Source organism: Bos grunniens, chromosome 24, assembly GCF_055505025.1.
Source record: "Bos grunniens cultivar Pamir isolate PY7600 chromosome 24, Bosgru_T2T1.0, whole genome shotgun sequence".
In the NCBI taxonomy this organism is placed as follows: Eukaryota; Metazoa; Chordata; class Mammalia; order Artiodactyla; family Bovidae; genus Bos; species Bos grunniens.
The window spans coordinates 32,299,010-32,324,955 of NC_141188.1; the positions used below are offsets into that span (position 1 = coordinate 32,299,010).

The window sequence follows — 25,946 nt, forward strand, 5'->3', positions numbered from 1 at the left end:
CTTCTTTTGGGGTAGCCTTTTGAGGTTTAGCGCTCTTATTTCCATTAGTATCTCAGTAGATAATACACATTTATTTGGCATAGTGTAACATATTTCATTATCATAAGAAAAACAATATGCTTTCTAAACAATCAGAATTTAAGTTGTAACTTTTTTTAATAGGTAAGGCTTCAAGGAAGAAGATGGGAAGTGCCATGTTTAGCCGTGCTCTCCTGCTCTGTTTTTTGCAGTTTTAGGCTTGATCTTGAGTGATGTCATGGATCCTTAGAGGGAGAGCAGTGACAGAAAATAAAAGAAGGGTGGTAATTGAGCTCTCTGGGATTGGAACTGCTGACAGTCCCAAAAGATAAAGCTCAAGTGGCATGGTCTTTTCTATCTAGGGCATAAGCTAGCATTACTTTTCTCCTTTATAGCAAACCTGAGAACTTTGTTATTACTGTGTCTTTCTGGATTTTTCCCCAACTGTTCTGTTTTTGCTTTCTTTCTCCTTTAATTTTGGTTCCACTGCATATTATATGCTTTAATTTTATAGTGATCTTCTGTTAAAACAAGAGATCTTTAATCACTGTTGAAGAAGAAAGACAAGGCAAAACCTTCATTTACTGGAAATGAATTCTGTAAATGGTCAGTTATGCTGCCTATTCTATTATGTATGCTAGTGTTCAATATACAAAATGTTTTGATAATTGTAACCTGAATTAAAGTAGTATTTTGAAACTTTTTCATTGCATAATTTGCTTCTGAACCACTCACTGGGCTATAGCTGGAGCAGAGGCAGTGACGAATAGTGGAATAAATGTGCTTTGAAATCTAACTGGAGTTTTGCCTGATTCCCAGTTGATGTCTATTAGCTAATATAATCTTGATCTTAGGATTTCTTGGCTGAACACTTGACAGTTAGGATCCTTACCTCTGGTGGTTGTTAGTGATTGACATGAAGTAAACGTGAACGTAAGTGCATTCTGTGTCAGATTGTCTGTCCCCTTCCAGTCTCTACTGAACTGTCTTATCCCTGCAATTGAGTTCACTTCCTTGTTGAAAACAAAGTCCCAGAGTAACCTTTGAAAGACTTATATTTATGACAAAATTAGAAGGAAAAAGAAATCTGAAAAGAAGCAGAATAGAAGAAGGCAGATAGGAGAAAAACGAATTTTTAGCTCTGATAGAATACTTCTTTAGATAGCCAGTTCTTCATATTGGAAAAGAGTGAATTCTCTGTGCTCACATTGTTCCTGGTGTTTTAAGTCAGAAATATATTTAAAGAGATGGGTGTGTTGCATTTTAAATTTTTATGTAAATTGTGATCTTTTGGCTCATCTGGACAATTTTATCTGTACAACTTTTCTAATTCTTTCCCCAAGTCAGTGAAGGTGGGATGGGGCATGTAGCTATTTAAGCAGGAAATTGGGAGACAACTCATACATGCTTCTCAGGCAGTAATGGTTATAGTGTCCGAATGATGAGCTCCACATATCGTAACTTAGCCCAGTGACCCTCTGAGCTACCTACTTTGTTGGACGGGCGACACAGAACTTCATGGCCATTGCTGATTATATCACGTGATGCATTTTTACTGTTGCCAATGTGATACTGTAGCGGTGGCTGTTCCACTATCTGCATATTGCTCACTCAAGAAACTACGCAGTTCTGATTTCTAAGTCTATGGCTTATTGTAATTCTCTGCCTAGGTATTTTTTGACTGTGTTAGAGGTTATTAAGCATTTTATAGCCTTTGATTTTAGGAAGACCGTTATAGTTTATAAATCTTAGAGTTGAAAAAACTTCCTAGTGGCTCAACTGGTAAAGAACCATCCTGCCAATGAAGGAGACACAAGAGAGAAAAGAGTTCGGTCCCTGGGTCCGGTAGATCCCCTGGAGAAGGAAATGGCAACCTGCTCTAGTGTTTTTGCCTGGAAAATCCCATAGACAGAGGAGCCCGGCGGACTGCAGTCCCATGGTGTCACAAAGAGTCAGACGTGACTGAACACACATACTCACAAAGTTGAAAAATAGAAGACCCTTAGGTTTTTGTGTATGAAGTTCCACTGATACAAGTAGTACATTTATACATGTGTTTGTAGATTCCCTATTGTTACATAATGATTGGGCATTGAAAAAGGAAAAAGACATACCCAGGAATTAGATTTCTTTCCCTCTGTTTAAGTACTCATTTGCTGTGTGATTTTTGTGGTTTTCTTTGTTTTGAGATATTTTCTTATGTAGCATAAGATTCTGTGTTTTCTGGAAAGGTTGTCTGGATAAATATTATATAGTACATAATGAAACATATATGCATTTGGGAAGGTCATATATTGTAACCACTCTGTTTTTTAAGAAATTGCTACAATATTCCTCCAGTGGAATTCAAATCAGCTACCGTGGATCACTTGTTTTCCCTAGTTTGCAGATTATTTTAGGCACGTGAACTGTAGTTCAAAGATTTGCTTGTATTACTTGAAGTCAGTTTATCTTCCAATAAATTACCTAGTTTAGGGACTATATGACAATAAAAGAAGTTTGTATTTCTTTTAAGATATTTAAGTTAAATGCCAGCAATTATGTGTGTAATGTTTTGTCTGTTTTCAGGTCCAGTGATGCACCAGCAGCCTCCTTCTCAACAGTACAACATGCCCCAGGGAGGTGGGCAGCATTACCAAGGCCAGCAGCCACCAATGGGAATGATGAGTCAAGTTAACCAAGGCAATCATATGCTGGGTCAGAGGCAGATCCCTCCCTATAGACCACCTCAACAGGGTACGGCTCCACGGGGAAAAATTCTCACAGTGCTCGAAAGGCTTTCCATTTTAACAAACTTTTCATATAGGCAAAGTTAGAGCCTTTTCTTTCTTGATTTTGAAAATTATATTTTATTATTTTTCTTAAAAGGTAATGGGTATACTATGTACAGAGGGTCACGAAAAGTGGATATGAACTCCCTGGTTTATGGTTTTATTTATTCTTTTCTGGGAAAAAGTTATGTCATCAAATTATTATCATAAGCTCACTAATTTACAGCAGAAAATATTTTATTTTTGAGAAATTACTAAATGTATGATCAGAAACAAACCCTAATTTGTTTCAAACTGCTCTAATACCAGAAAGGAAATTAATTTTCTGCCAGTTTGAATCTCTTTTTAGAAAGGTAGTGTTTGTGTTTTTTGAGTTGCTGTTGTTTGATATTGCATGTATGGTCTTAACATTGATTTCTGTGAAATGTGGTATGTGTTGTTGCTGTTTGTTTATATATGTGTGTGTATAAGAAAAGTCAGAAGTGTCTGAGATGCCAAAGCATGGGAGGGGAATCTACGGCTGAGAAATAATCTGTCCTAACATCAGATTAGACGGAATGCCTTTGATGACCCAGAGAACAAACTGTTTACATCTTGACTGGTTGTGGTTTTTCAGGCCCACCACAGCAGTACTCAGGCCAGGAAGACTATTATGGGGAACAATACAGTCATGGTGGACAAGGTCCTCCAGAAGGCATGAACCAGCAGTATTACCCTGATGGTAATCTCTCCTAATGTTAACTTTCCCATTTTCTATCCCTGCCCAGTGTTAATGTAGCTAGCTATTCAAAACGTTGTAATGAGAATGAAAAAACTAACACTGTGTTTCTTCCAAATTTAGAAACACATCGGTAATCTAAAGCATCAATCGTGGCGTTAATTTATAATCTATTTTAAAGTATATTTTGTTTGGTTATTCCATATTTGTATTGTCAGGCAACATGTTCTATCATTGAAATCCTATCTTATGTAAAAGAAGATCCTTTTATATTTGGAATTGTTCATTTGAACCAAAGCAAGTGTTACTGATTTGCTTTTTTAAAAAAACAGCTTTATTGAGGTAATTCATACACCATAAAGTTCAACTGTTGATTTACTTTTATTCATTGTATAAATACAAAGAATATAGTTCTTGAGTATTCTACCAAATTTTATACTGTTAGTTAATATTACATATGTCTCAAAGAACTATGGTTTATATATGTTAGTTATCATTTGCATTTGAGAAAAATTTTGGAGGCTAAATTATATCCATAATATAGCTGTTTATATAGAGTTAGTAGAATAGAAAGGCATTTGAAAATCAGATTTTAACTCTAGTTATTTAGTTTAATGGTAATTTTATTTTTTAACGAGAAGGTGGCTTGTGAAAAAATGGTCAGTAAAAGATGTACTGTGTTTAGTAGTTAGCCAAGCATACAAGTAGACTTTCATCATACAGTTCTTTGTTTACCTGTATGCTTGAAAATTTTATGATACAATATTGAAGAAAAAATAATCCAGACATATAAAATTGATCAGATAGGGGTAGCTGTTCACATTACAAAGTGATCTGTCTTGTTGGAAGGATTTGCCAAAATCTTCATTTATATTAAGCTCCCTTGATATAATTAGGTAAAACTACTTAACAGAGAAACTTGGAGAAACTAAGAACTTGAAGCTGAAATGTTGAGACCATTTGACTAGAAGCTAATGTACACTAGCAGGAGGATATGACTGGTGTATCTAAAAACCATATTGTCTGCCACTTTGTGTCAGAGTGTAAATCACAAGCGTTATATGGACATTGTTTTTTTCCTGCAGAGATTCTGCTTGTATAGGCAGAACAAACACTCCCTATAGAATTTTGCACACAAAATATGTTTCTTAGTGGTAGTGATACATAAGGATAATTTTGGTTAGAAAATATTTTTTAAAAAATGTTTTACTTGCCCTCAGTTATTTAGAATGTTGGAGGTTTTTTGTTTTCCTTTCACATGTAGACATTGTTTTAACTTTTTTTTCCTTGAAAAACTTTAGTTACATTTATATACTATAGATATATTTATATTGTTACAAATACAAACTTTCTATTCAAAATAGATATGTTTTCTTTGTAAATAGCAGAACTTTAAGGTTGCTATAAATAATTCTTTTATTGTACAATGGAATTAAAAAATTTAAGCCATATATCATTTTTACATAAATGTATATTAATATATTTGTCCAGTATTTACATAGAGTATTTCATTTTTAGCAACAGTTAATTTTCTTAAACAGCATTGAATGTTTTCTTACTACATTTAGATACTTATTCCAGTAAATATGTAGATTAAGGACCAGCAAACTTTTTTCTGTAAAGGGCCAGGGAGTAAATATTTTAGTCTTTGCAAGTCCTATGGTCTTGGTCTCAACTACTAAACTCTTGCGGTAGCATGAAAACAGCTATAGAAAATATGAATGGGTATGACTGTTCCAGTGAAACGTAATTTGCAAATTAAGCCACTGGCTGTATTTAGACTGCAGGCCATAGGTTGCCAATCTATAATGTAGATATTTAGGAGGTGGTTTGGAAACATTGGAATACTAGAGCTATGAGTATTATCTTTATTCATAACTATATTCCTCCTTCCTGAATTAGGTATTCTTCTAAAATTTAGTTCAGATTTTAGCTAACTGAAAGGTTTTTTCCTGCAGTTTCTTTGGGCAACTAAGTTAAAAGGACTAAGCCTAGTAAGAGTTTCTGTAAAAACTACGTGCACAAACAAATAAAAATGAAATTCTTACTTTGGAAAAAAAAAAAGGACTAAGCCTAGTCATCTTGCAGATGTAACTTACTGTGCCTTAAAATGAAAGACATGCTCTGGCAATTAACATGGTATTAATTTTTGAAGGTGTATGTTTATGATACTCTAGAAATATTTTCTAAAGACTCCCAGAATGGCAGCATTAAGCAATATATTTTTGCATCTGAAAATACTTTGAGATACAAATACTTCAAGAAAGTTAATACAGAATGTGAAATATTTAAGTTTCTTTTAGGGGGAAAAAAACTTACGGAGTTCTTTTATATTTTGCGTTGTTTTAGCATATGCTGTGGAATTGGCGACCAGCAGAACAGGTGTTTGACAAAATATGATAATTGCTTCCTTTGCTCATTCTAATTTAATTCAGGTTGTTTACATGTGAAAGGCCTAAATGCTTTCCTTTTCTTTTTTTAAAAAAATAAAAGATAAAGTTTTTTTTCCCCTCCTTGATGAGGATTATCAGAGTTAAGACTAAGTGTAATGTTTCTAAAACTGTTTTTTGCTTTAAAAAGAAAATTGCACGTTATCTCAATATGAAAGCAATCACATTTGGTAAATATTTGGCTAATGCAATGAAATTTTTTATGTATTTCCATTTCTTTTTCTTTTTTTTTCAGTTTTATCTGAAAGTATAAATATATTTAGGGTTTTCACTCAGTGGCCATTAACGTTTCTTCCTGTCTCTTGTCGAATTGATGTAGGTCATAATGATTACGGTTATCAGCAACCGTCGTATCCTGAACAAGGCTACGATAGGCCTTATGAGGATTCCTCACAACATTACTACGAAGGAGGTATCTATATACCTTCACACACATACACATATATATATCCCCTTCTACAGGAACAAAAATTCTTGCATAAGACAACTTCTACCCACGCAAAGCTCTCGTAGAATACTAGTTGCTGGCTGTCTTGAAAGTTCCAGGGAGCCTAGAACAATCAGAATAATTTTCTTACAAATATTTAAAATGTATAACCATGACTTGCCATTTCTAACAACCATAAAAAGACTAAAACATTTTAAAATAATTTTTTTCCTCAGTGGAAATTTTCTATTTGAACATAAATCCGTCAATCCAATTTTTTTTCTTGTTGTGTGTTCACATATGTATAATTTTACATATAAGTTTAGTGCCTCTAGGAAACAGCTTGCTGATCTTGTGTAGCTAGTGTGTGCTCTTGTAGCTGTCTTTAATTTTTGTCTTTTTTATTTTATTTAGCATAGTCATGATCTTATGACTGTGATGTTCCAGTAAATGTAATGCTCGTATGGCAGAGACGCTGAAAATGCTGCAGTTCAACCTTGCAAAATTGGCTTTAACTGCAGTTTGTTTGGCCGAAATCCTTCTGTTTGGTTTGAGTTTTTTCTTTGTTTTGTTAACTTTAAAAAATCAATATAGCATTTCATTTTGTTCTTGTGTTGTTGGCTATGCATCTTAGAGGAAAAAAGTTAATTAAGCAAACTCCTCAGTATTTTCTTTTTGTCCTCTTCTCCAATTATCATGTAGGAAATTCGCAGTATGGCCAACAGCAAGATGCCTACCAAGGACCACCTCCCCAGCAGGGCTACCCACCCCAGCAGCAGTACCCAGGGCAGCAAGGCTACCCAGGACAGCAGCAGGGCTACGGTAATCGCTTCCAGCAGCTTTAACTTTGTCCCCCCTGCAAAATGTGGAAGTGGATATTTAATGTTCATTTGAAAATTCACAGCTTTAGCTCAGTCTACTCATGGAGTGTCTCTTTAAAATGTTCTTAAAACTAGTAGTCTGTTTAAGAAAAAGCATAAACTGGAGATGGCTCATTGACCACAGGTAAGGTATAGAAAGTAATTTGAAATGAATTCATTAATTAATCAATTCCTAAACCTGTTTGACGTTCATGACCAGCCAGTAGCTTTGCGTGTGCTTAGAAAACTGATGAGTTGGGTGATTACTAACAGTATCTACATAATCTGCTTGGCAAATTCGTTTCCAAAACTAATGACTGTTACCATGAAAAGTAACATTGATGTTTTAGTGTTCAAAGAGGTCCATTTGGAATGCCTAGAGAAAATGTTTTTGTCATGCCCTATTAAAATAGCTGTGTACACTTCCATAGGGGTATGTTTATTGCAGGTATGTATCTTACAGAATTTGGAGGAAGTATAGCCATCTTTTCTTATTATATTCTCACTGTAGTATTTACTAGTTGGCTATCTATTAGATAGGGAGTGGGGAATGATACAGACCTGATATCTCAGTCTTAAATATCAGTCTTAATTATCTATGACTACTTGAGATATAGGAAAATATGGTTCCTATGATACGAGATACAGCTGCTTAATTAGATATCATCTTTTGCTAACAGGGTCTCTTTTTTTACATCAGTATGTCTAAATGACTGTGGCTCAGATCATGAGCTAGCTCCCTATTGCAAAATTCAGGCTTAAATTGAAGAAAGTAGGGGAAACCACCAGGCCATTCAGGTATGACCTCAATCAAATCCCTTATGATTATACCGTGGAGGTGACAAATCAATTCAAGGGATTAGCTCTGATAGAGTATCTGAAGAGCTATAGACAGAGGTTTATAATGTTGTACAAGAGGCAGTGACCAAAACCATCCCCAAGAAAAAGAAATGCAAGAAGGCAAAGTAGTTGTCTGAGGATGCTTTACAAATAGCTGAGGAAGGAAGAGAAGTGAAAGGCAAGGCAGAAAGGGAAACATATACTCAACTGAATGCAGAGTTCCAGAGAGTAGCAAAGAGAGATTAGAAGCCCTTCTTAAATGAACAATGCAGAGAAATAAAGGAAAATAATTGAAGGGGAAAGACTAGGGTTCTTTTCAAGAAAATTGGAGCTAACAGGACATTTATGCAGGGATGCACATGATAAAGGACAGAAGTGCTAAGGACCTAACAGAAGCAGAAGAGACTAAGAAGAGGTAGCAAGAACACAGAAGAATTATACAAAAAAGGTCTTAATTACCCAGGTAGCTACAATCGTGTGGTCACTCACCTAGAGCCATCCTGGAGTGTGAAGTCAAGCGAGCCTTATAAAGCATTACTATGAACAAAGCTAGTGGAGGTGATGAAATTCCAGCTGAGCTATTTAAAATCTTAAAAGATGATGCTGTTAAAATGCTGCACTCAATATGTCAGCAACTTTGAAAAACTCAGCAGTAGCCACAGATTAGAAAAGGTCAATTTTCATTCCATTGCCAAAGAATGTCCAAACTATCACACAGTTGTGCTCATTTCACATTCTAGCAAGGATATGTGCAAAATTCTTCAAGCTAAGCTTCAGCTGTATGTGAACTGAGAACTTCCAGATGCACAGGATGGTTTTCAAAGAGGCAGAGGAACCAGAGATCAAATTGTCAACATTTGTTCGATCATGGAGAAAGCAAGAGAATTCCAGAAAATCGTCTACTTCTGCTTCATTGACTATGCTGAAGCCTTTTGTGGATCGTAACAAACTGTGGAAAATTTTTAAAAGAAATGAGAATGCCAGATCACCTTAGTTGTCTCCTGAGAAACCTGTATGTGGGTCAAGAAGCAACAGTTAGAACTGGACATAGAATGACCTGTTCAAAATTGGGAAAGGAGTGTGTCAAGGCTGTATATTATCACTCTGCTTATTTAACTCATATGCAAAATGTAGGACTAGATGAATCAAGCTGGAATCAAGATTGCCAGGAGAAAGATCAACGACCTCAGATACGCTGATGATACCACTCTAATGGCAGAAAGTGAAGAAGAACTAAAAAGCTTCTTAATGAGGATGAAAGAGGAGAATGAAAAGTTGACTTGAAACTCAACATTTAAAAAAACCAAGATCATGGCATCTGGTCCCATCACTTCATGACAAATAGAAGGGGAAAAGTAGAAGCAGTGACGGATTTTATTTTCTTAGGCTCCAAAATCACTGCGAACAGTGACTGCAACCATGAAATTAAAATATACTTGCTCCTTAGAAGGAAAGCTATGACAAACCTAGACAGTGTATTAAAAAAGCAGAGATATCACTTTGCCGATAAAGGTCCGTATAGTTGAAAATAGCGTTTTTCCAGTAGTTGTGTACAGATGTGAGAGTTGGACCGTAAAGAAGGCTGAGCACCGAAAAATTGATCCTTTCGAACTGTGGTGCTGGAGATGACTCTTTTTTTTTTTTTTTTCATTTTCTTTTTTAAATTTTATTTTATTTTTAAACTTTACATAATTGTATTAGTTTTGCCAAACATCAAAATGAATCCATCACAGGTATACATGTGCTCCCCCTCCTGAACCCTCCTCCCTCCCCATACCATCCCTCCAGGTCCTCCCAGTGCACCAGCCCCAAGCATCCAGTATCGTGCATTGAACGTGGACTGGCATCTCGTTTCATACATGATATTTTACATGTTTCAATGCCATTCTCCCAAATCTTCCCACCCTCTCCCTCTCCCACAGAGTCCATAAGACTGTTCCATACATCAGCGTCACTTTTGCTGTCTTGTACACAGGGTTATTGTTATCATCTTTCTAAATTCCATATATATGCGTTAGTATACTGTATTGGTGTTTTTCCTTCTGGCTTACTTCACTCTGTATAATAGGCTCCAGTTTCATCCACCTCATTAGAACTGATTCAAATGTATTCTTTTTAATGGCTGAGTAATACTCCATTGTGTATATGTACCACAGCTTTCTTATCCATTCATCTGCTGATGGACATCTAGGTTGCTTCCATGTCCTGGCTATTATAAACAGTGCTGCGATGAACATTGGGGTACACGTGTCTCTTTCCCTTCTGGTTTCCTCAGTGTGTATGCCCAGCAGTGGGATTGCTGGATCATAAGGCAGTTCTATTTCCAGTTTTTTAAGGAATCTCCACACTGTTCTCCATAGTGGCTGTACTAGTTTGCGTTCCCACCAACAGTGTAAGAGGGTTCCCTTTCCTCCACACCCTCTCCAACATTTATTATTTGTAGACTTTTGGATCACAGCCATTCTGACTGGTGTGAAATGGTACCTCATAGTGGTCTTGATTTGCATTTCTCTGATAATGAGTGATGTTGAGCATCTTTTCATGTGTTTGTTAGCCATCTGTATGTCTTCTTTGGAGAAATGTCTATTTAGTTCTTTGGCCCATTTTTTGATTGGGTCATTTATTTTTCTGGAGTTGAGCTGGAGGAGTTGCTTGTATATTTTTGAGATTAGTTGTTTGTCAGTTGCTTCATTTGCTATTATTTTCTCCCATTCTGAAGGCTGTCTTTTCACCTTGCTGATAGTTTCCTTTGATGTGCAGAAGCTTTTAAGGTTAATTAGGTCCCATTTGTTTATTTTTGCTTTTATTTCTGATATTCTGGGAGGTGGGTCATAGAGGATCCTGCTGTTATGTATGTCAGAGAGTGTTTTGCCTATGTTCTCCTCTAGGAGTTTATAGTTTCTGGTCTTACGTTTAGATCTTTAATCCATTTTGAGTTTATTTTTGTGTATGGTGTTAGAAAGTGTTCTAGTTTCATTCTTTTACAAGTGGTTGACCAGTTTTCCCAGCACCACTTGTTAAAGAGATTGTCTTTAATTCATTGTATATTCTTGCCTCCTTTGTCAAAGATAAGGTATCCATATGTGCATGGATTTATCTCTGGGCTTTCTATTTTGTTCCATTGATCTATATTTCTGTCTTTGTGCCAGTACCAGACTGTCTTGATAACTGTGGCTTTGTAGTAGAGCCTGAAGTCAGGTAGGTTGATTCCTCCAGTTCCATTCTTTTTTCTCAAGATCGCTTTGGCTATTCGAGGTTTTTTGTATTTCCATACAAATTGTGAAATTATTTGTTCTAGCTCTGTGAAGAATACTGTTGGTAGCTTGATAGGGATTGCATTGAATCTATAGATTGCTTTGGGTAGTATACTCATAACAATTATATGCCAATAAAATGGACAACACGGAAGAAATGGACAAATTCTTAGAAAAATACAACTTTCCAAAACTCGACCAGGAAGAAATAGAAAATCTTAACAGACCCATCACAAGCACGGAAATTGAAACTGTAATCAAAAATCTTCCAGCAAACAAAAGCCCAGGTCCAGATGGCTTCACAGCTGAATTCTACCAAAAATTTAGAGAAGAGCTAACACCTATCCTGCTCAAACTCTTCCAGAAAATTGCAGAGGAAGGTAAACTTCCAAACTCATTCTATGAGGCCACCATCACCCTAATACCAAAACCTGACAAAGATCCCACAAAAAAAGAAAACTACAGGCCAATATCACTGATGAATATAGATGCAAAAATCCTTAACAAAATTCTAGCAACCAGAATCCAATAACACATTAAAAAGATCATACACCATGACCAAGTGGGCTTTATCCCAGGGATGCAAGGATTCTTCAATATCCGCAAATCAATCAATGTAATACACCACATTAACAAATTGAAAAACAAAAACCATATGATTATCTCAATAGATGCAGAGAAAGCCTTTGACAAAATTCAACACCCATTTATGATAAAAACTCTCCAGAAAGCAGGAATAGAAGGAACATACCTCAACATCATAAAAGCTATATATGACAAACCCACAGCAAACATTATCCTCAATGGTGAAAAATTGAAAGCATTTCCTCTAAAGTCAGGAACAAGACAAGGGTGCCCACTTTCACCATTACTATTCAACATAGTTTTGGAAGTTTTGGCCACAGCAATCAGAGCAGAAAAAGAAATAAAAGGAATCCAAATTGGAAAAGAAGAAGTAAAACTCTCACTATTTGCAGATGACATGATCCTCTACATAGAACACCCTAAAGACTCCACCAGAAAATTACTAGAACTAATCAATGACTATAGTAAAGTTGCAGGATATAAAATCAACACACAGAAATCCCTTGCATTCCTATACACTAATAATGAGAAAACAGAAAGAGAAATTAAGGAAACAATTCCATTCACCATTGCAACGGAAAGAATAAAATACTTAGGAATATATCTACCTAAAGAAACTAAAGACCTATATATAGAAAACTATAAAACACTGGTGAAAGAAATCAAAGAGGACACTAATAGATGGAGAAATATACCATGTTCATGGATTGGAAGAATCAATATAGTGGAGATGACTCTTGAGAGTCCCTTGGACTGCAAGATCAAACCAGTCAATCCTAAAAAATCAACCCTGAATATTCATTGGAAGGACTGATGCTGAAGCTCCAATACTTTGGCCACCTGATGCTAAGAGCTGACTCATGAGACAAGACTCTGATGCTGGGAAAGATTGAAGGCAAAAAGAGAAAGGGGCAACAGAAGATTAGATTGTTAGATACCATCACTGACTCAATGGACATGAATTTGAGCAAACTCTGGGAGATAGTAGAGGACAGAGGAACCTGGCATGCTGCAGTTGATGAGGCCACAAAGAATCAGACCTAACTTAGTGACTGAACAACAACAACGTCTTACTATTTTTATTCATTGATTTAAACTCTGCTGTTATGGGCACCTCTTTCCACCTGTGATAGCAAATCTGAAAACCAGAACCAGGCTAAAATTCTCTTGAACCTTCGCAAATAAGCACTGAAATTTCAGTCAAGTATTGGAAGTTAGGTATTGATCAGTTCTGGTTTCCTAATTCCAAATATGACTTTAGAAATATTCCATGTATTTCTTGTCTTTTTGAAGGGATATTCTTACTACTCTCAAATGGCATTTCCATTTCATGACCATTGGACATTTGTACATTGAATAAATAGAGTATTCTGGTTTTATTGTGTTCAGTGCCCACAAATGTTACATAAATCAGTCAGGTAAGTTTATTGAGTTAAGAGAAGTATTTTCAGTGGAAAGAGAGAGTAAAAGAAATCTAGTAATTTGGGTTTAAATGGTTAAATGCTTTTCTGTCTGACACTGGGTACCCTCATGGAAATGTTCCCACTTTGCTTATCTGTAGGTTTTAGTTGTCAAACTTCATTCTAATAGAAAATTTAGTTTTAATAATCGGGTGCATAATAAATAGTCAAAAGAGTGGAATGTTTTTTAAGACTGATGGAATTTATTTAAGCTTGAAAATTTATTCTCTTTGACATTCCTCTATAATCAGTGTTTTCTGTGACAGGTTTTGAATGGCTGTGATTGAAACATTTAAGCAGGAAAGCATTTCAGCGTATGCTTTATAAAGCATTCCTAACAATAGACAGTAGTAGGATTTACGAAATAGACATATTTGTTTGGCAAGCCAAATTAGTCCCTTGTCTCTCTCTGGATGTTGAAATCATTCACTTATATGTGTTAAGTATTAAAGGTGATGGGTACACAGAGGGTAACTTCTGAATCGTGTTTTTTCACATGCAGTCTGTGGCTTTTCAAGTCTTCTTTAGTTTCTGTTTGTCGGTGCTTGTCGGTGTAGAGCATAAAGCTTTCTTTTGGTGGTTGTGAATGTAAATCTGAAATTTACGTGTAAAATCGTTCTTTGTGATTCTTCTAGTGATTGCAAGTGTAAATATTGAGTGATACAGCTGTGACTATCACTGGTTTCCAAACTTTAATTAGAAATTTCTTCAGTATTTTAATCTGAATCTGCTTCTTGCTTTTTTCTTTCACCCCCTTGCTTATACTGGTTAACTTTCAAATAGAAATACAGATGAGTTTCCTTAACATCACGTGCTTTACAACTCCCGAGTCTCTTACTCATTTTGACATATGAAATTTTAATGGCTAACACATAGCTTAATAGTTATACTGAATCAAAGCATCTTGGTACATGGTAGTATCTTTACAGTATTTTTTTATAATTTATTTTTAATTGAAGGATAATTGCTCTATAATATTGTATTGGTTTCTGCCAAATGTCAGCATGAATCAGCCATAAGTATACCTATGTCCCCTTCCTCTTGAACCTAACAGTATTTTTACTTATAAATTTTGGAATTTATTTAAGCATTTGAGAAGAATCAAGATAGCAAACTATTCTTTTGAGTTTAAAAATGAGAACATAGTAACATCTAATTCTAAACCCTTTCTAGAATTCTAGGAACTTGCTATATTTTCTTCTGGAGTTTTATTTTTGTTAATTATTTTGCAGGTCCTTCACAGGGTGGCCCAGGTCCTCAGTATCCTAACTACCCACAGGGACAAGGTCAGCAGTACGGGGGTTACAGACCGGCACAGCCTGGACCCCCACAGCCACCACAGCAGAGGCCTTATGGGTACGACCAGGTAAGTTCCTTGGCCAGCTGTGTGGCTGCCCCATTGTGTGCTCACTCTTGATTAGCTTAAATATTTTTCAGTTGGTGACTCATTTTTCCCTCCTTTTGTTTATAACATGAGTTAACCAAAAAAAAGTATTTTCTCTTGAGTCTTTTTCATAGAATGCTAGCACAGTCAATGGCACCCCACTCCAGTACTCTTGCCTGGAAAATCCCATGGACCGAGGAGCCTGGTAGGCTGCAGTTCATGAGTTCGCTAAGAGTCAAACACGACTGAGTGACTTCACTTTCACTTTTCACTTTCATGCATTGGAGAAGGAAATGGCAACCCACTCTAGTGTTCTTGCCTGGAGAATCCCAGGGATGGGGGAGCCTGGTGGGCTGCCGTCTATGGGGTCGCACAGAGTTGGACACGACTGAAGCGACTTAGCAAAAGCAGCAGCAGCACAGTTAATCATGGTTACTGTAGCATATAAAACGTGGCATTCTCCAGGCACCAGCATTCATTCATTTTCATTTATTTATAGTCTCTCTCTAGTCTTTACCCTGCAGGCATGCTTCCCTTAGCCCTTCCAAACATTATTCTGTATTCTAAACCCCTTGATTTCTCTTATTTCCCTCCTGTTTATTGTTCAAGACTACTCAAGACTTGACCTGTTGAAATGTGGAGTCCATCTGAGTCAGTGCTCTCCCTGGCTCCCAGCTTCATGTCAGCATATTCACTCCACTTCCTTAGCAGCCACGATGTCCTTTCTCTTTCAGTTCATACTCATAACCTTTCTCTGCTGCCTCCTATACTCATATCCATTATGTCAGATATTAATAATCTTTCTATCTCCCCTGTTACCTTTCCTTCTACTTCCTTCAGATAAGTATAAGTGTATCTCATCCTATGATGTCTGTATTCTCTTAAACCTTCTTTTCATCAGTAAATTGCTCAGGCTTCATAATCCTGTGCCACGGTCATTGTTTTATGAATCTTCTCATACATGCTCTAAATTATTAAGATGATTTATTACATTGGCAGGGTTTTTTTTTTTCTTTTATTGATTTCAGGTTTGTTTAATGTCTTTACAGTGAGGAGAATCTGATCTGTTCACCACTTAAGCTGCCTAAAATACATTACTTTTTAATGTTAGAGTTACAGGACCAGTAGAGACAATCTGGTTTGAGGAACAAGTCATATACAATGCTGGTTAGATGCTGAGGCATGAGCAGCTCTTTCGTCAACACTCTCTCAAGTGGACAACCCTCTTGTACTGATAGTTCTTAGTTAGGTGGGAAAAATAAAAGGATGTGGACAGATAAGTAATATTAAAAAGAATGTACTAAGATTAAGTCACAGGATTAGGGGAAGTTTTATTTAATTGTAAAATAAGTGTTGACTAGTGAGTATTTAAGGACAAGATCCCTGAGCAGATATAATTTAGGCTCATTCTAATCCACAGGATTGCTGTTGAAAAGTGGTCATTTACTCCATAATTCAACAAATTTTTATTAATTTCCTGTGTGTGCTGGACACTATTGTGTCCTGGATGAGTGAAACAGACCTGGTCCTTACAGCCCATGGAGCAACTCTCTCGATCTTCCTTGACCTCGCTTTAGCATCTGACTCAGGTTCCTATCTTCATTCTTAACTGGTCTTTTTTAGCTTCTACATGACTACTGTTTTGTTCCTCTTAATTTCCAGTGATTCCTTTTCTACTTTCTACTTGTTTCTCATCTTTCTTTTACCTCATCAGTTTCTTTTATCAGTCCTTGGCTTGGTGTTTTTCTCAGTCTCTATTCCTCCTGTCTTGCATTTTCAGTATCCTTAGCCCACCCTTCTCAACCCAACTCCAGCTCCATTTTTTCAACTGTGTACAGAACATCTCTCTGGGTGTCTTGCCATTTTCTTCAACTTCATCATTTTCTTCCTGACTCATCATGTTTCTGAATCTCCTAAACTTGTATCATTCATTAAGCAAATGGTTCTTGAGGAACATTTGTGTGCCAAGATGGGAATATGTTAGGAAAATTAGATCGATATGGACTCTGCATTTGTGAACTTAAGTCTAGGTGGGATACAGACAAGTAATAGATGATATGATGTAGTGTGAGAAGGTACTTGTATGAGGGAAGGCAAGATTTTTGTGAAAGGAAGCTCTTAACTCAGATATATGTTTCTTGAGAAGTATAAGTGCAGGAGCCCAGGGCTGAGAAGATATTAGCCAGCTTGTTGTAGAGAACAGATGGGTATTCTCGTCAGAAAGAAGTGCACTCATGAATGACTAGTGTTAAGTTATGTGGCTCAGTAAAGCAGAAGTGTGGGGAGGAAGAGGCAAAAGGGTGGAGAGATAAATTAGGGCCAGGTTAGGAGGACTCTTGTAAGGCGTACAGGGGAGCTTGGTTTTTATCTTGGTAATGGTGTGGGTCAACCACAATGTGAGTATTGCATTCTCACCAGCAGTGAATGGGAGTTCTTGTCACTCTGCACCCTCATCAGCATTTGATGTTATCAGTGTTCAGAATTTTGGCAATTCTAATAGGTGTGTGGCATATCTCATTGTTGTTTTATTTTGCATTTCTCCAATGACATATTACATAGACATCCTTTCATGTGCTCATTTGCCATCCTTATATCTTCTTTGGTGAGGTGTCTTTTCAGGTCTTTGGCCCATTTTTTAGTAGAGTTGTTCATTTTCTTATTGTTGAGTTGTAAGAATTCTTTGTATGGTTTAGATAACAGTCGTTATCAGATGTGTCTTTTAACTGCTTTGTCTTCTTGACTTTTCTTATTTTTTTGACATTGTCTTTCTCAGGGTAGAAAGTTTTAATTTTAATGAAGTCCAGTTTATCAGTTATTTCTTTCATGGATCACACCTTTGATGTTGTATCTGTAAAGTCACCGCAGAACTCAAGGTCACCTGTGTTTTCTCTTATGTTGTCTTCTAGGAGATTTATTAGTTTTGTATTTTACATTGAGGTCAAGTTCTTACTTAAGTTAATTCTCTGAATTGGGAAAATCTTAGTTGTTAAGCTTTGTATCTGGACTCACTTTTTTGTATGCAGATGTCCAGTTAACTAGCACCATTTGTTGAATGGGACCACCCTTGCACTATTGTATTTCCTTTGCTCCTTTGCCAAAGATCAGTTGCCTGTATCCAAGTGGATCTGTTTCTGGGCTCTCTATTCACTTACATCTATCTATTTTTCTGTTCTTTTACCAATATCACATTATCTTAATTGCTGTAGCTTGATAGTAAGTCTTGAAGTTGAACATTGTCCGTCTTTGTTGTCTCCTCCAGTATTCTATGGTTATTCTGGGTCTTCTGCCGTTCCATATATATTTTATAATTACATTGTCAGTATCCAAAAGTAACTTGCTAAGATTTTGGTTGGAATTGGGTTGAATCTTTAGATCAAGTTAGGAAGAACTCCTATATCTCAACAATACTGGGTTTGCTATCCATGAACATGGAACATCTCTACATTTATTAAGTTCTTTGATTTCTTTTATTACTTTTTAAGTTTTCCTGATGCAATTCTATGTATATTTTATTAGATTTATACCTAAGAGTTTAACTTGTGGGGGAGAATTCTTATGTAGGTGGTATTGTTTTTAATTTCAAATTCCTCTTGCTCATTGTGGTAGCTTAGGGTGAATGGTGTGAGATTCATGATCTCCGAAGAAGATTTAGCTTTAGGACCAGAGACCAGGCTTGATGACTCAAGAGCTTTTGTGTAGCAGAGTTTTATTAAAGTATAAAAAGGGACAGAGAAAGCTTCTGACACAGACATCAGAAGGGGGGCAGAGAGTGCCCCCTCACTAGTGTTAGCAAGGGAGTTATATACTTTTTAAGTTGGTTATTACAGTAAATCAAAAGAATGTCTCAAGTTGTAAAAATTTTACCAGACCCACTCCCACAGTTTACATTTTAAGATAATAGGATTAGAAGTTAACAACAGAAAGATTTTACCAGGCCCACTCCCATAATATACATTCTAAGATACCAGGATTAGTCAGAAGATTTTCAGGAAGGAGAAACTGTCCTCAAGCAGGATAAGTTGTTATATAATCCTTAGTACAGAGTTTAAACCAAGCTGTTTGTTGTGTAATCATCAGTTCCAGGCTTAAAGAAAAAAATGTTTTATGACTCAGACTAAGGAACATAGACGGAAAAAAAAGACGTTTGTCCTTTCCTTCTTGAGAATTCCAGACCCCTCTCTCCTCCTTGGGGACCCTGGACTTCTTATCAACCTGCCTAGCAGTTGACTCTCTCAGCTGCTAGTGTGTAGGGGAATTTTCTGTCTTAACCTTGTATCCTGCAACCTTGCTTATTAGTTTCAGGAGGGTTTTTTTTATTGTTGCTTCTTTGGGATTTTCTCCCGAGTCAGTCATGTCATCTGCAAACAGACAGTTTTATTTCTTCTTTTCCAATTTGTGTATCTTTATTTCTTTTTCTAATTGCCTAAGCTAGGAATTTCAGTACCATGTTGAGGAAGAGTGGTGTGAGGGGACATCTCTGCTTGGTTTCTGATCTTAGCAGGAAAGTTTCATTAAATACTATGTTAGATGCTTTTATTTCTAGCATAGCACTTATCTCCATGTGACACATGTAGTTATTGTTGATTATCATACTCTCTTCCCTAGACTGTCAGTTCTTCAAAGACTTCACCATGTCTGTTTTTATCCCTGTTGAGTCTCCACCGCCTGTGGGACACGTTGCTGTTGTTAGTGTTGTTCAGTTGCTCAGGTGTGTCCAACTCTTTGTGACCACACGCACTGCAGCACACCAGGCTTCCCCGTCCTTCACTGTCTCCTGGAGCTTGCTCAGACTCATGTCCACTGAGTTTGTGATGCCATCCAGCCATCTTGTCCTCTTGTTGTCCCCTTCTCCTCCTGCCTTCAATCTTGCCCAGCATCGGGGTCTTTTTCAGTGAGTCAGCTCTTCTTATCAGGTGGCCAGAGTATTAGAGCTTCAGCTTCAGCATCAGTCCCTCCAATGAATATTCAGGATTGATTTCCTTTAGGATTGACTGGTTTGATCTCTTTGCAGTCCAAGGGACTCTCAAGAGTCTTCTCCAGTACCAGAATTCAGAAGCATTAGTTCTTTGGTGCTTAGCTTTCTTTATGGTCCAACTCTCACATCCCTACATGACTACTGGAAAAGCCATAGTTTTGACTGTATGGACCTTTGTTTGCAAAGTAGTGTCTCTGCTTTTTAATATGCTGTCTAGGTTTGTCATAGTTTTTCTTCCAGGAGGGAACACATTGAGTAGTCAGTAAATGTGGTAAGTGAACATATAAGGCCATTACTTCCTAAATCTGAATTGTGATCATAAGAATAAAGAAACCTCTAAAAAGTATTCTGACAGTAATTTTAAGACCTTTTTAGGATTAGGTGAATGAAAAAGAGAAATTTAAAGATAGTTTATATTACTCAGTTATTGTTCAATCTAGGGACTCTCACACCATACACTCTCTAGAAAACTCATTTACTCACAGGGTTTCAGTTTATCGTGCTGTTGACTGTCAAGTCTCTATTTCTAGTCTGACTTTCTCTTTTGAACATCAGGCGCTTAATAGTCATCTGCAGTTAGAAATAGCATATCAGTTTCATATAACCAAAACATTCATAATCTCTGTGCCACACATTCCTCCTTTCAGTGTTGTCTGTCAGAGATAGGTACTGTTGCCAAGTTAGAAAGCCGTGTGCCACATTTGTACTTATGTCTTTCTCCATCTCCCTCTCTCCATCTAGTAAATGACAGAATCTTGTTAGCCTGGTCTCCTCTAACATTCTTGTATCCATCCACTTCTAAAAGTGCCGTATCTTTGTTTAGACCATTAATATGTCCTAACTTCATCACCGGATGAAGGATTCTCCCATGCTATCTTCTTGCATCCTTTCCCATTCATTCTTTACTCTAGTCAGAGGAATTTTGTAATTTAAAAAAGGAAAAGAAAAATTGAAGAGGCAAAGAGAGAGATGCTATGCCGAGGCTTAGAGAGTAGAAATGATTGACCCAAGATGACAGAGGTGAGAAGTGGTCGAGCTGGGTGGTAAGTCCTGAGTAGTCAACTAGAGACCCAGTGATTGGACCCTTCCTTGTACCAGGCTGCCTCCAGCCACACCAGCTGTGTGCAGAACATCTTCATGCTCTTCTTCTTGAATAACTTTTTGAAGCAGGAATTATAATTATCCTCACTTGTCAGATGAGAAAATCAAGAAAGGGAAGGTAGGTAACTGGCCTCAAGACCAAGAAACTGTTAAGCAGGAGAGTTAAAACTAGAAATAGATTTCCGGCTGCAAAACCCTTATTTTTAACCCTAGAATTTGCTAATGGTTGTAAATATACAGTATTTGTGGGGGCTTGCTTGTGATTTGATTTTATCCTAGCAAAGTGATTAAGTCTAGATCAAGTTACTTAAATTTTCAGGGCTTCAGTTTCTTCATCTATAAAATGGAGATATGTATACTGCATAGGTAACAGATGAACACAAAGCACTTATTATGGTGTTTGACATATGGTAATTAAGATCTTATTGAGATATATTAACAGTTAGCTATTATTGATATTAGTCAGACTTCTTACATCTATTACTTCAAGCTGTGTGTTACCAAATAATCAATAGCTTCTACTCCTTATTATGGTACATTCTTTTTTATTCTCCAGTTCCCTAAGCATTTTTTAACCATTTTTTCTCCACTTTTGCTTTAGCTATGTCTGCTATTTGAATTGCCCCTTTTTTCTTTTCTCTGCTATTCAGATTTTACTATTAAGGCACACAGTCTCTGTGAAATATTTTTAAAATAATTTTAGTTGTGTTAACCTTTTCCTTTCTGAATGCTTATAGAACTTGTTCTGTAACTACACTTTATTTGTAAATCTGATTTTCCCCATTTTTAAAATTTCTTACAGTGCTGAGCATATAATATTTGCTCAGTAAACGTTTGTAATTGCTTGAATATCATATTTGCCATACAGTATTGAAGAAGTCTTATGTGTTAGGCACTCATCAATACTTGGGGACTAAGAATGGATAAGACCTAGTCCCTATCATTAATTCATATTACAGTAGATAGATTATAACTTCTGTTTATATAGCACATCAGTTTTTACCTCTCTTCTGCATTCACGTCATTCATAACATGTGCCACTTGCTTTCATCATTACTATCTCATTATACACATTCACTAGGAGAGCATTTCCTTCCAGCATTAAGACTTGCTTATTTCTAATTTTTTTGTAATTTTTGAAAGCGCTTTTTCATGTCCTCTCTTATTTGAGTGCCCTGGCAAACAAATGAGGTAGAACTTGTGTAATCTTAAACAGAAAAATGAGATCCAGAGATGAATAGGTTATGGTCCCCACCTTATGGGTGAAGAATCTGCATCTCAAAAAATTAACAATAGAGTTGGGACTTAAACTTAATATTCCTGTACACTACGCATTTCTTATTTTAAACTTTGTACTATAGGAGTTTTTGTGCTTCTCTGGTGGCTCAGACAGTAAAGAATCCACCTGCAGTGCAGAAGACCTGGGTTTGATCCCTGGGTTGGGAAGATGCCCTGGAGGAGGGCACGCCAACCCACTCCAATATTCTTGTCTGGAGAATCACCATGGACACATGGGGTTGCAAAGAGTTGAACACAACTGAATGATTAAGCACAGCATATAGGAATTTTTAAACAAAAACAGCAGGGAAGAACCTCATGAATCCCTGTATACCCACAAACCAACTGCAACAAATATCAACATTTTACCAATGTTGTTTTATATATGTCCCATCCTATTTTATAAAGCAAATCCTACCTATAAATATTTCTTTTTATAATGTTGTTTTTTTTCATGGCCTGTTTATTTTTTGGCTGTGTGAGGCTTCATTGCTGTGTGGGGTTTTCTCTAGTTGTGGCAAGTGGGGCTGCTCTTTGTGGTCTGTGGGCTTCTCTTGTTGCAGAGCATGGGCTCAGTAGTTGTGGCACATGGGCTTACTAGCTCCCTGGCATGTGGGATCTTCCCAGAGCAGGGATCAAACTCGTGTCCCTGAGTTGGCAGTTGGATTCTTAACCACTGGACCACCCTGGAAGCCCTACACATATTTTAAGATGAGCTCTGACTTTAAATTGTTCTGAATATAATTATGTAAAATACCTCAATATTTTTAAAACCTTAATTCTATTTATAGTGCATTATCTGCTCAGATATAGTGCTATTCAGCAGATTTTCAAGTATATCTGCTTCTATGGAAGTGTAAATTTTTAGGGTACTACTTAACGGTATAGGAGGATTTTAACTCTAGAATACTTTCTTGATATAATTAATAGGACTTAGAGGGGGATGTTTAGCCAGAGGAAACAGCTGATTATGAGCTCCCAGTGAATACTGTTTTTGGAAAATAAGTGCTTTTATGAGCATCTTTTTAAAACACATTTAAGACATTTTATTAAAGTAAATTTTTTCTGGTCTCTCTTTTCTTCTACCTTTCTTTTTTGGAGAAAAAGATTTTCCTTCTCTTTTCTAAAAACCTGCTTTAACAGTTGTATACTGGACATTGTTTACCTCCCTTGTAGAATGTTACTGTTTCATTCATTACCTGTTTTATATCTATACTTTATTTTCTTTCCCTTGCTGTCAGCCTATAGGCCCTTCAAACCTACCTTATTAAAAGCAACAAAAGATAAACAGTCTTTCTTTGATTTTATGTACCAGCTGCCTACCTGAATATGTCTGCTGATACCTCACTGGCCTCAGGGAAAGGCCCAAATTCTATAGACAGGCTATAAGGTTCTATGCCCCTTATCTCCCAGATATCTCTTCATCCTTGGTACTTATCTTAACTTGGTGTTAATACATAAGTTATTACAATAATCCAAACAGTTACAGACTTTGTATATTAGCATATAATTTATACACTGATATACACCATGGCAGAGTTTAGAGCCAGAACTTCTCACTCATTCCTGATCACTTCAGTTCATCAAAATTCACCAGAAACTTAAATTCTCATTATGTGCTGTTCTAGGCTCAAAGACTTGGAAATCCATTTGCAGTTGAATGTGATATCAGAAAAAAATTACAGAGATACTGTATACCTAAATACAGAACAATTTCTGTATGTTTTGAAAGTAGCTGGTTTTGCCATATGACACTATAAAGACTGACTTGTGATTTTCTGTGCAAACTATTATGGTCAAATGATCATCTCATTACGTTTTAAAATTTATCTTTCAGGGGCAGTATGGAAACTACCAGCAATGAAGATACTTCCATTCCAGTAGCCAGAATCTGCTAGCAGCCATATTGTCGCCTCAGCACTGTGGACTCCTTCCTGTGAAGAGACCCTTCCATTCCATCTAGTTTTTGGAAAAACCTTGTGGATAAGCGGCTGTTTCATCCGTAAGCAGCCTGTGTGGCTTAGTTATAAAAAGGCTTTAGTAGCTCAAAAATACTCTTGATTTCACATGTCTACTCTAGATGGCAACATTGGACAGAAAATACAATGACATACCCAATTTGCAATGATTTCGGAACTGCGTTTCAAACGGACTGTTACAGACTGAAAGGTGTGAACAGCTTTGTATGTTTATGAAGGTTAAGGGAATTTAATACTTTTCCATAGATTCTTTTGTAAGGGGAAGAGGGAAATGTACACTTTTTACAGCAGCAATATTTTGTATATTATGTTTATTTCATGTGGTGAATATGCAAGGCGGTACACTACGCGCTGGACAGAATCAGATCCTCTGTTGCTGGGGATGGGAGCACGTTGGATGCTTGATTGTGCTAGTCTGAACGTGGGGTTCTGTGAAGCTGAAGGCGAGGGGGAGACAAAGCTCCCACGTGTCTACCACTGGGTTCTTCAGAGGACGTTCAGACCCCTTTCCTCTCTTAGCTAATCAGGGGCACTGTGGTACAGTTTTGAGTAAAAAGGCGTTTTTTAAAAAAGCTTTCCAGTTTTGTGGACAAAAACCTTTTTTATAAAAGATCATTTATAATTCTGTTTTAAAATGTGAGGCAATAAGAATTACTTCATGTGGGATCTGAAGAATCTTGGTTAACAGTTTCATGTAAGTCTTCTCCTAAAACAGCAATAACTGAACCTGAAAGTTTTGATTTTACCTTGTTTGACTAATCACTAGTAAGTAATATCAGAACATTTTATAAGTGATATCAAAGAAGAGTCAACAATGATGCATTTTATTTTTTAACATGAGAAGGATAATTGGTTTCTATAATAAGAATAGTTCAGGAGACTTTATAAACCTTCCTTTCAACTTTTCTTGACTGGAAATAATGCCATTTATAAAGGAATACTTTTACGTTTTCCCCTTTTTTATGTTGGTTAATAGAACACAGAGATGTTTAGGAAAATGCTTGCTGATGAGGTTTATTCTGATCTATATTAAAAGCATAGAGGTTGCATTTCAGATCACTGTGTTTTATTAGCATGGTCTATTTAATCATACTTGAGACTGTCCTGTGCCTGATTGTTTGAGCTGAGTTCAGGGATTTTGCATTGGGCAGGAAATCATGCATTGAGAAGTTTATAACCACAATTATTTAAGCATAATCTGAAAACATCTAGCCCAAAGGTAAGTTGCTATTTTCATCACAGTTGCCTGTGCCCAGGGAATAAGGTATATTCTTTATAATTGGATTGTTTTTTCCCACTTACAACTGGAAACAAAACAGAAGGGGTGCCATAAATTTGAAAAAGCAAAATGTACTGTTCTCAACATACTGTAACCAAAAGGAAAAATTTTAATGTGTCTCTGTGTGTATGAAAGAGAGTGTGCGCGTGTTTTAAGGTCTGAATAAGGCTTTTTTCAACATGGTCAGTAGAAAATGGACATCAAGTTTGAACAGATAAAGCATGGACAGCCTTATTGTGACTGAAATGCTTTTAGGTTCTGTGCCAATTTTCCACCACTGTGTACTTTGTTGCTATTTAAAACTGTATCAACTCTAACAGAAGAATAAATTATTTGTGATTTTAATTTTCTCATTTGTTTTTTTAAATTAGATCTCTTTGACTCTCTTGTTCTGTCTGGAGACTGTGCTGTGGGTTTTTTATATAAGTTAGTCTAGTATAAGCAGACTATATTTGTATTCTAGGACTATCGAAATTCTCTTGTCATGCCCAAGTTAATTAGAATTAACTGTTCAGTAATCAGCATGTTGTGTGGGCTGTTTGTTATGGAATTCTTTCTCTGAAAATG

At 36.5% G+C, this 25,946-nt stretch overlaps 1 protein-coding gene across 8 annotated transcripts in view; it reads left to right on the forward strand.

The window, feature by feature from the left end:
- The window catches only part of SS18 (SS18 subunit of BAF chromatin remodeling complex), a 76,599-nt gene extending 50,875 nt beyond the window's left edge, over nt 1-25,724 (forward strand). For 4 of the 8 annotated variants that reach the window (XM_086372911.1, XM_086372909.1, XM_086372906.1 and 1 more), the window contains exons 6-11: nt 2,587-2,754; nt 3,406-3,510; nt 6,277-6,369; nt 7,087-7,206; nt 14,616-14,749; nt 23,959-25,724. In XM_086372911.1, the coding sequence (XP_086229037.1) occupies nt 2,587-2,754; nt 3,406-3,510; nt 6,277-6,369; nt 7,087-7,206; nt 14,616-14,749; nt 23,959-23,985 (647 nt within the window). In that variant the 3' untranslated portion in view covers nt 23,986-25,724. The remainder of the gene's footprint in view (nt 1-2,586; nt 2,755-3,405; nt 3,511-6,276; nt 6,370-7,086; nt 7,207-14,615; nt 14,750-23,958) is intronic. The other 4 variants (XM_086372912.1, XM_086372914.1, XM_086372910.1 and 1 more) reach the window with 1 other exon arrangement.
- The last annotated feature ends 222 nt before the right edge of the window (nt 25,725-25,946 follow it).